The sequence below is a fragment of the Lissotriton vulgaris genome, chromosome 9 (assembly GCF_964263255.1).
Source record: "Lissotriton vulgaris chromosome 9, aLisVul1.2, whole genome shotgun sequence".
Taxonomy (NCBI): domain Eukaryota; kingdom Metazoa; phylum Chordata; class Amphibia; order Caudata; family Salamandridae; genus Lissotriton; species Lissotriton vulgaris.
Genome location: NC_141697.1, coordinates 261,841,426 through 261,854,792, shown reverse-complemented (window position 1 = coordinate 261,854,792; position 13,367 = coordinate 261,841,426). Strand labels below are relative to the sequence as shown.

The window sequence follows — 13,367 nt, the reverse complement described above, 5'->3', positions numbered from 1 at the left end:
GGCTTGGGCATTGTGGGCCACATAGCGCATTTGATGGGACAGTCTTTATGCACTGCACACTTGTCTTTATGCTGACTTGACACTGGGTAAAATTGAAATTTACAGAGAAGAGGGAAATGGTGGACAATGCCCCCCTTCCCACAGCTCTTTACGTTTGCAAAGATTTCTTTCTTTTTCAAAGTAGTGTTTCATCTTTTATTTCAGATTACAGACTCTGCTGGGCACATCCTCTACTCCAAGGAGGATGCTTCGAAAGGGAAGTTTGCCTTCACTACAGAAGAATATGACATGTTTGAGGTGTGCTTTGAAAGCAAGCTTCCTGTTGGTAAGTAGTGCTATTACTGACTTTGAGAGCAGCATAAATGGGTCAAGGGCACCTTCAAGGTATTATGTAGTCAACGGCACTGGGGTGGGAGATTAAGGAACTCTGATCTCCAAGAAGTTAAGTGAAAGCTTTCACTCCTTTCCTTAATTTGATACTTTATATCGCAGCAGGAAAATGTAAGAAATGCTATTCATCAAAGATTACAATTTTTGTTGTGTGGCAAGTGTATATTTTTTAGAGCAATCATTCTTTAGTATTTCAGAAGTGGCTTGTCTCAGTCGTTATGGGCCTGCCAGGTGTGCTTTAAACTGCAGAGGGCTGTTCACATGATTTGCTTTTTAGGCCTCTCGTAGATGGCATATGCGGTCTCTTTGAGTTGGCTTGTTTGCCACTCATTTGCTTGCTTGCTTATTGGTCAGCTGCCATAGGCTTCCTTCCTCTGCGTGGGTTTGTCCCTCGCCTGGAGCATGGATGCATTACTTGCCGTTCACCTGCTCAATTTTTTAGGCTCTATTCTTTTTTTTTGTGTTCATCTCTGATGGAGTGCTTAGTGTTTTTCAGCTGGTTCCCTTGTGTACTGTTGCTACCACCTGCCATCCTTCCATTGTCCGTGGTGTTGAGTGTTTTCCATGTTTCTTGCCCCAGCCACTCCCACCCTGTTGTCCGTCACTTGCCCCTTCACCTGCCGTTATCTGTATGCTTGCTCCCATCCCCTCTGTCCCACCCCTTGTTGTCTGCGTTGTTCTCTTGTAGGGCAGGCCTGCTGGGTGAGTCCGTGCCTGTTCGAATGCTTGGTGAGCAGTGCAGGGAGCTGAAGGTTATCATGGCTTGTTATTTTTACGTTATAAGAAACATTAATTCTGATCATTTTTGTGAGCCTTCATTCATAGGACTAGCTGAATAACTGGTGAAAGCTTGTGCAGCAAAATCCTCATTTGCCCATTTCAATCGGTAGAAAATTGAAGGCAGTACATCTTACAACCACGCTCCTTCTGTGTGTTTTTAGTCCGTACTTCACAGTGGCTTTAACAGTTGAGACTGGGTCTTTAGAATGCAAAGCACGTAATTGCGCAAGAAAGGGTACTGGAACTTTTGTGAGAAAATAACTTTACCACTTAGATTGTCAGTATTCTTAGAGATGCCTGTGCAGAAACGCATCTTTAATAAATGCGTAGGTTAAAAAAGCAATTGTTTCTCCTCCCCATTCACTTCTGCATTAAACAGCCCATAAAAACGTGTTTTCATTTTATACCCTGACTTTTATTGTCTTGTTTTTCTCTCTGGTCTTGCTGGGAAATCTATAAAAGTGGAGAAGTTCCCCAGAAAGCTTCTTGTTAAACCTTGAAGTGAACTTTTAAGTGGTCTCTTCTGGCATCAGCCTTGCAGAAAGGGTGCTTGGCGAATGATTTTTGTTTTGCCTCCTGTAATGCTAAAACCCGGACAAAGGTTCCATGTTGCTATACAGTCAGATTAGATTACTTTGGTATGTAGTGTACACGTTTGTCGCAGCAGACACATGAAATGGCAATAATGCACATGCAGAGCTGGACTATTTAGGAAGCTGTAAGTGCAACACAATCTGACAAGTTACCTGCATGTGCACGATTCAGCCGCGAAAGACCGTAAGCAGTAATGCGAGCATAACTTGTGTGGCGCATTGTAAAGGCACGAGTTCAAATATCAGGGAGTGTGGGTCTAAGGCGTCAGAAACCTGAATGGATAAGGACTGACTAGTAGCATAAGCATGAGAAGGGTAGAAATGAAGGACCATAGGAAACCGCGATAGGGAGGAACAGTGTGTGGACATTAGAACGTTACAATGACTAATAGTACAGAGACTTTTGTTTCAGAAAGGAGGAGGTACAAGATTAATTGGTTTTGAGATAGATTTGTATGTGCATAAATGCATACGTTGCCCAAATGTAGACTTTGCTCAAAATAACGTATTTGTGTAGATTGAGCCTTATTTTGTGTTCCGGAGTGCTTTGTTTGCATTCTTGTGTGCATGTTTTTGCAGATATTGCTTTAGTCTTTATAAGTCGGTGCATTTTTTTTTCACGTGTTTTGGTTGCTCATCCTATTTTACATTTGTACAGTGCTGACTTCGCTGTCTATAGATTTAGCATTGCTTTACGTGTAGATGTGTTTGGCTCCATACACATGAAGATTCTCCGTTATCGTGGATTTTGTTTGGCCCACGGATCTGCTTACATAAGTCTTGTATAGCTCAGTCTTGTTAGCAGGTATCAACGGGCTGTTTTATAGATTTTGTTTGGCTTAATATGCATGTGTAGTTCCTTCTGACTGTACATGTTTTACTGATTTCTCCTTGTCCTAGGTGGATTTTGACCTTTCCCAATGCCTGCACAGACAGTATAGCTTTAATCTTAAAGGGGCTTAGAGCCCTGGCATTACTTACCTTTACTTACTATTTGTTGTTTCCCACATTACTCGTGTTTCCTTTCTTCCTGTTGGTCAGTGCCTCCTCCAGCTTCCTGCTTGGCTTCGCGTCTTTGTTCTTGCGGTGGAGCCTGGCTCAAGTAATGTTTTCGGCATCCAGTGTCCTTCCACTGGTCTTGCACTTGTAATATCCTTTTTTTTTTTACTGTTCAGCGTCCACATTCTATTTTGTTGCTTGCCTGCCCCTATCACCACCCCACGTCTGTTTCTGCATGCTTCTTCCCCTTTGTTGCTGGCCTGTCTCTCACCACCTAGCTCCTGTCACTTCATGCCCCTTCCCCACCCCATCACTAATTGCCACTGGAAGGACGTGGAGTGGTTTAGATGAGCACCAGTTATTTTGCAGAAGAACACATCATTTTTCAGGTTAGGGGCGACTATTTCATTTGCCCAGAATTGCAGGATGTTGATCTGGTGACGAGACTCTAATCTGGTTCCCCAGTTCCAAAGTCAGCACCTCTGACCGTAACACCGGTCTGTCTATGCTCTGTGTTCCAGCTAGCTACACTTTGGCACGCTAGTAACTTCACTTGGCATTTGTTCAAGAATATAAACTGCATATTAGTTATAGGAAAAAGAACAATTTAAACTTCTTTGTACCTGCATAGCTTAAAGTAAAATTAACAAGCATTAGAAATGCAATAGGTCTCGCAGCATTAGAGTTAGTGCTTTTAGAATTGTTTATGGGTTTTTTTGTAAATCTTTAGCATGAGGTTGAGGGTGAGTGAGGGTGAGTGAGGGTGAGGGGTTGAGGGTGAGTGAGGGTGAGTGAGGGTGAGGGGTTGAGGGTGAGTGAGGGTGAGTGAGGGGTTGAGGGTGAGGGGTTGAGGGTGAGTGAGGGTGAGGGGTTGAGGGTGGGTGAGGGGTTGAGGGTGGGTGAGGGGTTGAGGGTGAGTGAGGTGAGGGGTTGAGGGTGAGTGAGAGTGAGGGTGAGTGAGGGGTTGAGGGTGAGTGAGGGTGAGTGAGGGTGAGGGTGGGTGAGGGGTTGAGGGTGAGTGAGGTGAGGGGTTGAGGGTGAGTGAGGGTGAGGGTGAGTGAGGGTGAGGGGTTGAGGGTGAGTGAGGGTGAGGGGTTGAGGGTGAGTGAGGGTGAGTGAGGTGGGACATCATTTTTAAAGGAAAATTTGCTGAGAGCTAACCAAGTGGACGAAGAATTCGAGCAAGATCGTTGGCACTAGCTGGAGGGATTTGATAATTTAGTTACTACCTTGTTTCATGTCCAGTTCTGTGGTTTATCTGTAAACCTATTGCACTCTGGGAGTTGTAGTCTGGGTTTACTTAGATATTCAACCAATTGCACTGCACGCCTTGAAATGATACGTGTAGTTTTTAAGAGCCAAGACCAGGGATGGAACATGGATTCTTGCTGAAATGGAGTGAGGTTGGAACCCTAGCTGCATAAGAGGAAGTCCTCACCGGGGTATGTCGATGCTGCTGGATCTGAGCAGTCGCATTTATGAAACCAGTGCTGCATGGGGTGGAGACATGGGGGACCACAGCGTGGGGACTGAGCATGTTTGAGAATCTATGAAGTGGTCAGCAGCGGCATTTGGAGGTGGTGACTGTAGGAGAGGACTCTCACTGAAGGCCATGGAGCAGTTAAGGTGGACAAGGAGGTTATCATGGTTGGCGTGCCCGGGGTGGAGAGACGAGGCATGTGAGAGGGCTCTTCGTCCATGGACTGGCCGGGGGAGAGCAGCCGGAGGGAAGAGAGGGGAGGGGGGAGGAGAGCGAAAGGATCGGAGACACGGCGGGTAAAATAAACAAAAAAAAAGCCGGAGGGAAGAGAGGGGAGGGGGGAGGAGAAATGCGACACGGCGGGAAGGGGAGGGGGCGGAGCGGGTCAAATAAACAAAAAACAAGCTGGAGGGAAGAGAGGGGAGGGGGGAGGAGAAGTGCGACAGGGGAAATGCGAGACGGCGGGAAGGGGAGGGGGCGGAGCGGGTCTGTGCAGGGGAAGCTGCCTCGGGCTGGGGGTGCTAGGAGAGGAGGAGGGGGGAGGAGACCTTGGAAGCAGAATTTGGTGGCCGGTGATGATGTTTAACATGGCATTTAGGTCTAATAAAAAAATGACGTCAGTGGCTTTTTTTAAAAGGTGCGGAGTGTGTCATTGGTCACCATTAGTGCTGCCAGTTTTGTACATGGTTTGGACCAAGCTTCGATTTTTAAGGGTGAGTTTTGACATGATGGCGGTGACTCATGGCTGCAGGGCTCTGGAGTGAGAATTGAAGCGGGGCAATTGTGGTGACTCCGCGATCGCTGCTGTGGTGAAGGCTCCGCGCCCGTGCTGCCAGATGATTTCTTCCTGCTCGCTGAGGAACGCCTAACACCCCCGCGCTAGATTGCTGCGCAGCCGAGGATTACCCAGGGCAAAGCTGCGGAGAGCTGTAACGGCGCATACGGGGTAGACGCTGCTGGCATCGTTTTGGCGGTCTTAAAGAGTAGCCACTATACACCCCTGATAGCCGTGTAGATTGCTGGGCTGCGCGAAACAACGTGGAGCGTTACGGCGGCCTGTGCTCATCTGGCGAGACAAGACAGCGAGCAGGTCAGGGTCTGTGACCCGCGTGGGAGAGTGCCGGACGATCCAGCCGAGTGCACCAAAATCGTGTGAGTATAGTGGATTCAACAGCGGAGCAGATATCCTCGGCGCCGGTACCGGAGCTGAAAACAAGCGCTTACCTGGGCACCGGTAGGCAGAGTACCGAGAGGCTGCATGCCCTGAGGGCCCATTAGAGGTGATTGGCGTACTGCTGCAGCCTGGCTTCTGTCGGCATACGGAGAGAGTGAGAGTGTCTGGGGCTGCGTGCCTCTAATTGCACAAACGGTTGATACAGTGGCAAACACTGTGGCCACGTGAGAGAGGCGCGGAAACTACTGCGGTGCATATCCTCGGTCTCTGACAGAGTACTCACACGCCGGTGGACCATGCGGTGCAGCCTACGAGGAGATTGCTGGCGGACCGCCTGTGCTGCTGTTTGAATGTTTGCCACAGTCACATCGTAATCTTCTGGTGTCCTGGTCAATGTGACTGTCTGCAGGCAGGGGAGGAGAGGAGGAGGGGGGAGGAGAGCGAAAGGATCGGAGACATGGCGGGTAAAATAAACAAAACAAAAAAAAAAAAAGCCGGAGGGAAGAGAGGGGAGGGGGGAGGAGAAATGCGACACGGCGGGAAGGGGAGGGGGCGGAACGGGGGCGGAGAGGGGAGAGAGAGAGTAGGCAAGGGTAAACAAACACGGACGTGCACGCGCCCGTGACTTTTAAGGTCAATGCGCATGCGCATAAGCTTAATGCGCATGCGCATTGACCTTAAAAGTCACGGGCACTGCAAGGAATCGCCACGATTCCTTGCAGTTAGATAAAGAGTGGATGAGCCCCTATAGTCTCGCTTGCTCGATGCGCATGCGCATCGACAGGCGAGACCTAAAAAACGGATATGACACGATCTGACCACATCCGGCTCTTTTTTTTTTTAAACATTAAGCTACGTAGCACAGCAGCTTGTACCGCTGTGCAAAACATTTTTTTTAAATGACCAAGCCAATAGAGCTGCCACAGGCGGAACCTATTGACTTTGCCAATGCTTGTTTTTAAAATAAAGATTTTTAGCTTTGCCGAACGAAGAACGCTTGAAAGGGGGAAGCACTGAATATTGGCAGCTTTGCCGACAGGAAGTAAAGGGCCGTTCAGCCAGATGTGAGGATGACAAGTGCATGTTACTCAAAACCACAGTGCCATAAATACAGTACAGGGAAGAGACGAAAGAGGAAGATCCGTTATCGTTCCTTTCCTGCAAAAGACATCGTTGGCCAGTCACCTATAGAACTTCAGCCTTAAATCCGTTATCAGTCCTCCAGCATTTACAGCAGTTTGCCATACTAATCATTCACTCACATTGTATATGCAGTTGTGGTATGTTAATAATCAGTCACCAACGATGTTTCTCTAGTTGTGGGGCATTATTAGCTATTCACCTCCAGCAAATCTGTTTGTGGGCACTTTCAGCCGTGAACATTCATCAAGCAATTGTCAGATTATAGGCCAGTCCTCTTCAGCACTTCAGAGTGAGCTTTTAAGGAAGGGTGAGAGCTGTATTTCTGATGCTACCCAAAGGTGCTTCTTGTATTCTGCATTCTTTTGCAGTGGGTTGGGGTGGAGGCCACAGGACAAGGGTAGTGACTTCCTGGGATATTTGCTAATTGTGTAAATCTTTTTCATTGGCCTACAGGACATGGCAGAGTGCCGGACCAGCTTGTGATTCTAGACATGAAGCACGGAGTGGAAGCTAAGAATTATGAAGAGGTAGGTATGGGCTTAGGCTAAATGAACGGTGTCTTGAAGGGACTCAAATACGGGATGGCCCTTAATTGGGCCAGAAAGACTCTTTTAATATGAGTAGGGACAAAGTAGGGGCATCATAGATGGCTGGCTGAGGAGAGATTGAAAAGCAAGTAAATATGCCTACCTCAGATCAGGACCAAAAGTGATTTCACGCTCATCTTCATGACCTTCCCTCATCCGTCTCCTCTGAAGTTGGTGTTGCACCCTACATTATTCATCCTTCCACTTCACTTTAAGTTTTGTGACGCCCAGACGCAACCTGAGCTAAGATCAGGGAGCACCTGTAGTTGGGAAACACTCAAGTTTTGTACTCTCCACCGAATAAGTAAGAGGTCAGCGAACCTCCTAACCTATTGATCCTGTTTCAGATCTGCTCCTAGGGAATTCACCTTAAAAGGAAGTTCCTTCTTTTATTCACTTTAGAGCAGGACAAGCAATGGCCAACAAGTGTTGAATAGGTTTAGGCGAAAAGTATTTTTTCAGTGCCTGTTCAGTTCACTAGCCTTATTCTAGTGACAACTCTATGCCAGTGAAGGAAGGAAATAGTAGGATGAACACTGTGGGAATTGGGCCCAATAAATGGATGGCTGGCACAGGGAGCAAGGTCCAAATCTATAAACAGTACAATTGGATCTTGTAAGGAAGAAATGTTGGGATCCTCAGAGGCAAGAGATGGGTGGCACAAACTACCAAGAGCAGGAAAGAGCAGAGTCTGCAAAGGGGTTGCAGGAGTTTGAGAGGGCCAAGAACAAAACAGACATGGCACTGGGTTATTAAAAAGAGCAGTGAGAGAATGTGTTTAATGCGGGGGTGAGGTGATGACCCTACTATCATCTTCCTCATCATTGGGTTCTTTTTTGATAGTGCTCAGGGGAGAAATATGGGGCCTTTCTTAGTGATGTAATGTCTTTCAGTTCCACATCTGAGTGGCAATCAACATATCCATACGATGAAAGATTTTTCTGACCAAGATTTAAGGTCACAACTTGCAGGCCAATGCCCCATCTTGTTGTATATTCATTATGTCTATATTGTAATGTTTTCCTACTTTGTAAAACGACAGTGATCCAGTGCCTTTTTAGAAGTTTCACGATTAGCGAATGAATGGGGCTGTAATGATGACAAACCCAATTGTTTTAAGGTAGTCTTTTTTTCAATAACCTATCAAAGAAGCAATACTTTTCCCTTCTTGGTGATGGGATGTTTTCAATGAGACCCTACAACACAACATTAAAGATAAAGATTCTAAAATAAGGGTTGCCATGAGATTACGTGGAAAGTTGTTGGACGGTAGAACCCACCATGAAGCCACCCCGGTGTAGAATATTCACATTTGAAAAGCCAATAACACAGTATGCATATCTCATTTTGTACTTCTTAGTTGTCCTTCTCATGTACTTCATAATAGATGTGTGCAGAGGTATTTTGTACTTTGAGCAGTATAAAGTACAAAGAGCTCTGCATTCAGGATCCCTACTACCACCCTAGAAATAAGTGTTCTGGTGAGAGTTAATACTGAGCGTCAATAACCATGCCAGAGATGTGTAAAAATAACTGCTCAGAACCTGCTGCCAAGTGACTCATTAGTAGCTTGGCAGAGAGCATACTAGAGCTTAAGATCATAGATGTGTGCTCCCCTCCTTACCAAGGAAATTGCTAGTTTGCATGGTGACTACTGCTATATTCTCCGCTATTACCAGATGATGTGCATTTATGGTTCCATGTTTGGACAGGGGGAATCTGCTCAACTCTTTGGGCACTCTTGACAACGGCTTTAAATTGCACTTGAATGTGAAAACTACTCTCCATTGGCATCCACAGACTGCCCACTTCAGGGACAAGAATGAAGGTTTGATCCAGTGCTAGGTGTGGACTAACAGAGCGGATGATAAAGATTTTCCTAATATGGCCATCTTGTGCTATCGTTGCCTATTTTGTTCCTGTAGTCCACATTGCTCGGGCCAACTGAAAATTCTAAACTGCGCAAGTCTATATATAAATTCTTTAGGTCTCCTCCGTAACCCTCTTGTTCACTTTTTTCGATTGTTTCATGGAGGACAGTTGCAAGATATAAGGTCTTAAGATTTGACTTGTGATTTGGATGTTCTCTTTAAATAGCTGTTCTTAGCTGGTTCTCATCAGTGGCGCATCAGCCAGGAGTAGCACATCCTCAAAATTGTCAGCACCCGCTTTAATGGTGCAAGCTCCACATTTACCCCTTCAACGCACCAATGACGTGAACGAGTTCCTTCTCATCTTTCCTTCCTTCCGACTTTGAGGTAAAGACTGTACAAAATGCAGCAGCTGTGTGCGTGTGTAACATGACAGGCTGACGTGCAAGCATACAGTTGCATCATGATTCTGGGCTGCTGTGTTCTTTACAAAGAGTAAGACTACATCACTAATGCATACTGCTAACTCAGCACTTTATTCCTTGCTTAGTACTCAGCGGGTCTGAAGTCTTATTTTTTTCTTTTAAGTTCATTTTTTTTTTTTAACCACACAACCTCAATTTCTCAACTCCCGCCACGTGATCATTCATATATTGGCACATCATACACAGCCCTCACTTTCTCGTGCCCGGTCTGCACACAATCCCCTCATTATTCCCATCCAGAAATCTCACTGAACATAATCCTCACACAGACCGCCCACTGAATGCAATCACGCTCCTTGCCAAATAAAGGCACCTAGTGGCAGAAATCTTTCCTTGTGTAGTGTATTGCATTGGTATATCACATCATACCCCATTGTGAGGTGCCTTAGTGCACAATCATGCTACAAATTGGGAGCACTTGTTTGGAAGGGTGTTGTGGTTGCCGTGATTCTGTATAGAAGTGCTGTAGGTCATGCCGGAGTGACCAGGGCGGTGGTCTTGTGTCTTGGGTCACAGCTTAGTGGTATAATAAACGAAAGATAAGTGAAAAATGTGATGTGCAAATTCTAAATAGCTAGACTTATCGTGATATTGCGTTTTTTTTGTAACTGAAACCTATCTGAAGTATTTCCCTCACCACCTTGCAGACTTCCTTGTCTCCCCAAATCACTCCATCTCCGGACAGGACCATCGGGTGGAAAAAGGGGATGGCTTCGCCATCACTCATAAGTGTTTTTTCTGATCTTTCTCTTCCTTTGCACTTCTTCAAATTGATCTATCCCATGCCAACATGAGTTGAGACGGGATGTTACACACCAAAACCCTGGGAGCAATGCCATGTTAATAAAATGAGCTCATTGAACAACAACCTTCTTCTCTCATTTGACAACTTTCTTCTTGGATGCATGCCCAGGATTGAGCTTTATGCTGAGCTTGAAGTTAGGTAAACAAAGGTAGCTACCAAGTAACTATATGCTGATCATTGTTTTCCAAGTTAGATGGGGTTCACAAGGGGGGGGGGTTGTTCCTAGTGGGGCTACGCAGTGCTGTGTGTTGGTAGAGCTTTATTTTTCTTCTGTATGTACTGCTTATCTCTAAAGAGCTTTCAGATGCCCAAAACTCAGGGTTCAGATTAGACACTCTTATTATTTGCAGACAGCACTTGTTTTTATCAGTTACTACAATGGAGTTTTGCAGCAATAGAGGCTTGACCATAATGAAAATTAAGACCAAGTTCTTGGCACTTAATTCATTTAGCTCAAGATCAAGTGATGATAGAGAGGTTCAGACAATCTAATTAACTAGTGGTAAGGATAGTCCACCAGTGTTGGGCGCAAAAAATCAAATAAAAAAAGGTTAGTATTCCCTCAGGCGTAGGTTGGTTGTGGTCAGTAGATTATGGTTGCGTTTTGTGAGCAGAACTATCTTACCAGCCCTCAAAGTTTTATCATGCTAAGGCTGTGATTACTGTAACATATGGCACCAAGATATGGGTGTACACCAACATCACTAAACCAACAACTTCATAGAATGCATTTTTAATATGGTTACTACGCCTTCCTCTTACTGATCTTCTATTACCAGAGTATATAGATGTGGGACGTGATCCAGTACAATAAAATGTTTGTGTTAAACCCTAATTATATCCATTTGAAATGTGGTTTTCCACTGCACATGTCTTGAAAGCTAGTATCCTAGAGCCCAAATGGAGGCGTCTACCTTAGTTCCTCAAATGCCACATAAGCTAAGTCCTTCAGCTCTCGGGCTCTAATGTAAGTATGATCACCAACAACTTGGAACCTAAACTAAAAGAATGGTGCGGCATAAGTGCCAGAATTTAAAAAAATCACACCGGTTAAGACCAATGTTCCCTCTAATTTTTTTCCACTGTGCACTACAGTGTAGGCTCTGTGTGCGCTGCAACCCAAGGGTATGTGCAGCAAGAAAATGACAGGTTATGCGAATACATGAAATAATAAACACTATGCCTAAGGAACAATAGCGCAAATAATTCCAGGAAAAAGATAGTTAATTATCTCTTCCTAATTTAGTTTATTCTTTTCGAAATAAATCTAGAGCCTCTTTAGGCGGCTTCAACTAGTGGCAATCCAGATTTTTTTTTTTAAGCTGATTGGTTTTAATTTTCTATTAAATAAACCATCCTTTTATATATATTTTTTTATCACACGTGTGATCAAGGCACCCCTGTGCTGAAACGCGTAGCGTTACCTTGTGAATAAACTTCCACTAGCTGTACCTTTCTGAGAGCGTGTTTTGCTTATCGTAGCAGAAAATTTGGATATTGACTAAACTCGGCGGTGGGATTGGCCGAATGCAACACGCCACCTGACAATGGAATATGGATCCCGGAAACTAATCCTCTCGCAAAGTGATTATATATATATATATATATATATATATATATATATATATATATATATATCCACTAATCCCCTCCGCTTACACGGCCTCTGAGGAGATGCAAACAGCGGCATCGAAGCGCGTCAGGCCATGGACTTCAAGGGGATGTTAAGCTGCCTGCTTGGTTTAAAGAGTTGTTACCTGCAGTGCTGTGCGGCCTCAAGCTTCTGGGCGTTTTTGGTTACATATATACAATATACAAACAAAACATATATACAATATACAAATAAACAGAAGTATCCTTGAGCCTTTTTAGGCTTCTCTGCCCTTTTTACAAAAAGGAAGCTCTCCATCACGTATAACCAAAAAGACATTCCTTACGAAAAAGTCACCATAAAGAAATTGGAGCATCAGAGGTACAATCCTTTAGCCTCTATTATTCTTGTACTCTTAAGTTCATTTTATGTATTCAAAATTTTGAAATGGTGCCTTCAACAAACTGTTGACTCGTTTCAGCCTTTCTAAATTTCAGGTATCATCAGGACTAGGGCATTCGAGGTTCCACCATCATAAAGTTCAATCTTATGCCTCTTCCGATTCACAGTCTATCCTTGTTTTCCAGCTTTTACCAATCTGAGTTGCCTCCGTGAACACGACTTCGGCTACCACTTTCAGCAAATTATTCGGACGGGTAGTTCGTAACTCAATTACAGTGTTCCTCTTATATGCGTTATAACGGCGCGTATTCCCGGGCCGCCATTACGATCCACAGTACAGGTTGTTTGAATACAGCGTGAACCTACCAAAATCGGTGGCATTTGCCTCTCTAAACTTGTTTTGCAACTAAAGCATAAAAGGGGTATTTTTACAAACACTTCTGCATATAATAAAGTATTAAGGCAGTTTTGTGACATAGTGGCACTCCCCTTTAACGTGACCTGTTAAGTAGCATCTATTCCCCAGTTAGAGAAAATAGGAATCAAAAGGTTGAACCATTGTGAAATTTTACTGTAGTAACTCACCCAATAGCCTCTTTCAAGGCAGTATGGGTGGGGAAAGTTACTAGAGCTGCTACATCTTGCAAACGTGCCCTACCTCTGTAACTGAGGTGTAAATGAGCTGTGGCTACTTAAATAATGGAAGCTGGTCTGGAGCGTATTATGTAGCGTTGTGTGCAAACCTAATGTCACTTCAAAGCGTGGAGTGCAGGGTGAAATGGGTGGAAAGGTGGAACTGTTGAAGAAAAGTGATAATTGCATGGCACTGCATGAATTAAGTTCTGGGGGCAGGGCGGACTGGCTTTTATTTCACCTGGCATTTCCCCGGTGGGCCGGAGCCTTCGGAGGCTGCCCCTGGTACCTCTGTTTACCCCAGCTCTTGGAGGGTAAATGCAGCAGGCACAGGGAGGCTTCGGGAGAGGTAGATGGTTGAAAGATGGAGGGGAGAAGGGGAGAGATGGATGGAAGGAGGTAAGGAAGGAGGAGGGGGAGGTAGGGAAAGCTGG

At 45.0% G+C, this 13,367-nt stretch overlaps 1 protein-coding gene across 1 annotated transcript in view; it reads left to right on the top strand.

Annotated features, from left to right (window-relative positions):
• TMED10 (transmembrane p24 trafficking protein 10) overlaps positions 1–13,367 on the top strand; it is a 73,648-nt gene that overhangs the window by 43,431 nt on the left and 16,850 nt on the right. Inside the window, exons 2-3 of the mRNA XM_086937512.1 lie at positions 205–325; positions 7,013–7,086. Of these exons, the coding sequence (XP_086793638.1) occupies positions 205–325; positions 7,013–7,086 (195 nt within the window). The remainder of the gene's footprint in view (positions 1–204; positions 326–7,012; positions 7,087–13,367) is intronic.